This window comes from Mesitornis unicolor, unplaced genomic scaffold (assembly GCF_000695765.1).
Source record: "Mesitornis unicolor isolate BGI_N332 unplaced genomic scaffold, ASM69576v1 scaffold30878, whole genome shotgun sequence".
NCBI classification, from domain to species: Eukaryota; Metazoa; Chordata; class Aves; order Mesitornithiformes; family Mesitornithidae; genus Mesitornis; species Mesitornis unicolor.
Window position 1 is genome coordinate 21284 of NW_010201724.1, and position 2764 is coordinate 24047.

At 46.5% G+C, this 2764-nt stretch overlaps 1 protein-coding gene across 1 annotated transcript in view; it reads right to left on the reverse strand.

Annotated features, from left to right (window-relative positions):
• P2RX4 (purinergic receptor P2X, ligand-gated ion channel, 4) overlaps positions 1–2478 on the reverse strand; it is a gene marked incomplete at its 5' end in the record, with an annotated part of 5764 nt that extends 3286 nt beyond the window's left edge. Inside the window, 4 exons of the mRNA XM_010190202.1 lie at positions 153–250; positions 750–822; positions 911–982; positions 2248–2478. Coding sequence (XP_010188504.1) covers positions 153–250; positions 750–822; positions 911–982; positions 2248–2478 — 474 coding nt within the window. The remainder of the gene's footprint in view (positions 1–152; positions 251–749; positions 823–910; positions 983–2247) is intronic.
• Positions 2479–2764: the final 286 nt, after the last annotated feature.

Consider the following 2764-nt stretch of genomic DNA (forward strand, 5'->3'; position numbering starts at 1 on the left):
TCACTTGTATTTTCACAAAAAGGACTCTGCAGGGTCCTTGGTAATCACCTCTTCCCTTTTTCCCAATAATACTTCATATGGAGAAACATCAGCTGCATACTGCTAGCCTCCTCTCAGGAGGGCCAGCGCAGAATAGGAAGACAGAGCACTCACTTGGGTATATGAGAGTCATCCTCCACGGGGCACCATGCAAAGACTTCACAAGTGTTAATACTGCTGTTGTACTTTACACACTTCCCAGTCTGGATGCCTGGAAAGACATGTGAATGGAGGTACTACCAAGCAAAAATACAAAAGCGGTATTTTCTCTGTGCTACTAAGACCCCCATTATCTTCCATTTGCAATATGAAATGCAATTTCAGAGAAAGAAGCATCAGGCTCTCTTCTGAGTCAAATCCTCATCTACATGAAATATTGCTTCATGGACTCAAGGTCTTGAAAAAGTCCTTCTTCTGAGTCAAATTCTCATCTACATGAAATACTGCTTCATGGACTCAAGGTCTTGAAAAAGTCCTCACACTGTTTGCTAACTCACCAAAGCACACATCTGTTCAGCATTCACCCAACACAGTCTAGACTCATCTGCTCTCCCCCAGAAGAAAAATCTGAGCCCTTTCAGTTCTTTCAGGTGTGAGAGAAGGAGAACAAGGAGACGGAAGTGAAATGCTGCTTCCTTCACAGGTGGGAAGGCACAGCACAGAGGTATCACAACACAGGCTAAAAGGAGTCCTTGCAGCAGGCTTCCTACCACTGCTGTGGGTGCTGACATATCCTGGAACACAGTTGTTCTTCACCATGCACACTGTTTTATCATCTGGAAGCTGCAGAAGAACAATAATTACACTAAACTCTATGAACTCACTCCCTCACGCTCCCACAAGGCAGGACTGAAGCAGATCCTGTACCTACCTCTCCACAGTGGCCTTGGGTCTGGTTCAGTGTGAGTATCACATTGGTCATGACAAACACAGTGTTCTCCGCCTGAACACGCAAAACAAAAAGGAAATTTAAGAATTACAATCTGCAAAGATCTGAGGTACTGCCTCTAACGTCTTTTTGTCAGAACTCAGGTGGCCCCGCAGAGGGGACTTCCTTTGGATAGTGCAGATCACAGAATCACAGAATATTAGGAGTTGGAAGGGACCTTGAAAGATCATCCAGTCCAACGCCCCTGCCAGAGCAGGATCACCCAGACCAGGTCACACAGGAACACGTCCAGGTGGGTTTTGAATATCTCCAGAGGAGACTCCACAACCTCTCTGGGCAGCCTGTTCAGTGCTCTGTCACCCTCACAGTAAAGAAGGTTTTCCTTATGTTCACATGGAACCTCCTATGCAACCTCCTATGCTCCAGCTTGCAGATGTAGCACTAAAGGAGGAGATCCCCACACGTATTGCCTGATGCCACTGCCTTTAGGCAGAGGAAGGACTGTGGGACCAGCAGCCCTTTCTATCCTCCCACCTGGCCCAAATTTCCTCATGCACATTATGAAAACAGAGATCACACAGCTCATCAGGGAAGTCACAAGGCAGGAGCAGCAATAAACTCCAGATGCAAGTCTGAGCACAACTCCCACTTTTTTTTTCCCCCTTAATAAGGAAATAATAATTCCTTAATAGATCTGTTAGAAATTTGACCAGATCTGGTCTGTTTCTTCAGATCACCACTTCATTTTCAGATATGTACCACTACGTGAATATGACCACTGAGTCAAAATCTGGCTAAACCTGTCACTTTTCTCTGCACCACATCTCATGCAGACTGAGTGACCCACAACTAGCAGAGCCTGGCTATGCCTGCCAGCCCTGAAGGTTGCCACATATTGCCCACATGATGCAGATTCTCTCAGACACAGTCAATCAGCAACTACAGCAATATCTCCTGTTCAGTTCCGGATCAAGTGACTTGCAGGCTATTCCTGGGGTTTGTGCCAATGAGTTAACTTTGAGTTGTTTGCTTTAGGAAGCAGTCAGAAAGAGGACGTGTGGTTATTGCTGCAGCTTCTTCCTGAAGCCTGTAAAATTCTCCCTCCTATACAAGCACACACAGAGACACTTCTCTTGAAAAAAGCTAGTGGGCTAGTGGTGCAGGTGCTCAGCATGATTGGGAACAAAGCAAAGCTGCTTCATTCTCTCAAATGAAGGTCTTTTACTGGAGCCAAAGCTGTTCCAGACCCCAGTGAACTTTGGCAGAGCAGTAGATGTTTGTTAGAAAACTCTTCCTCTGCATGTGAAAGTGACTGATACCTGAGGAGGGATGACATAGTCAGCCACATCCCAGATCCTGGCTCCCAAGGTGGATGTGTTTGTCAGCGTTACTCCTTTCACCTTCGTGGTGACAGAACTGACCACAGAGTCTGTTTCCTGGTAGCCCTTCTCCCACACAAAGACCCAGCTGCAAGGGAAGGATTGCAAGTAAATAACAACAAAAACAGATAAACACCACAAACCAATACAGGCAGTGGGAATTTCTCCTTTCTTCACACATCACCTTAAAGAGTCAGTCTAGTTTCAAAAAGGGTCACAGGACTAGAAATCTCCCTTCTTTTTTTTTTTTTGGTGGTTTTTCAGAGTGATTTGGCATGGTGTAATTAGTGCTTTTATGCACACCCCTACCAGATGAATGACAATCACCCTCTGGGACCAGTCGCTACTCCTGAGGGGGCCTCCAAGCAGCCCGACAACCCCAGTCACGGCCACCCAGTTAAGCTGTCCCACTACTTGCTTGTCACCTCCTACTGCTGGCACCCACCACGGCTGCCGA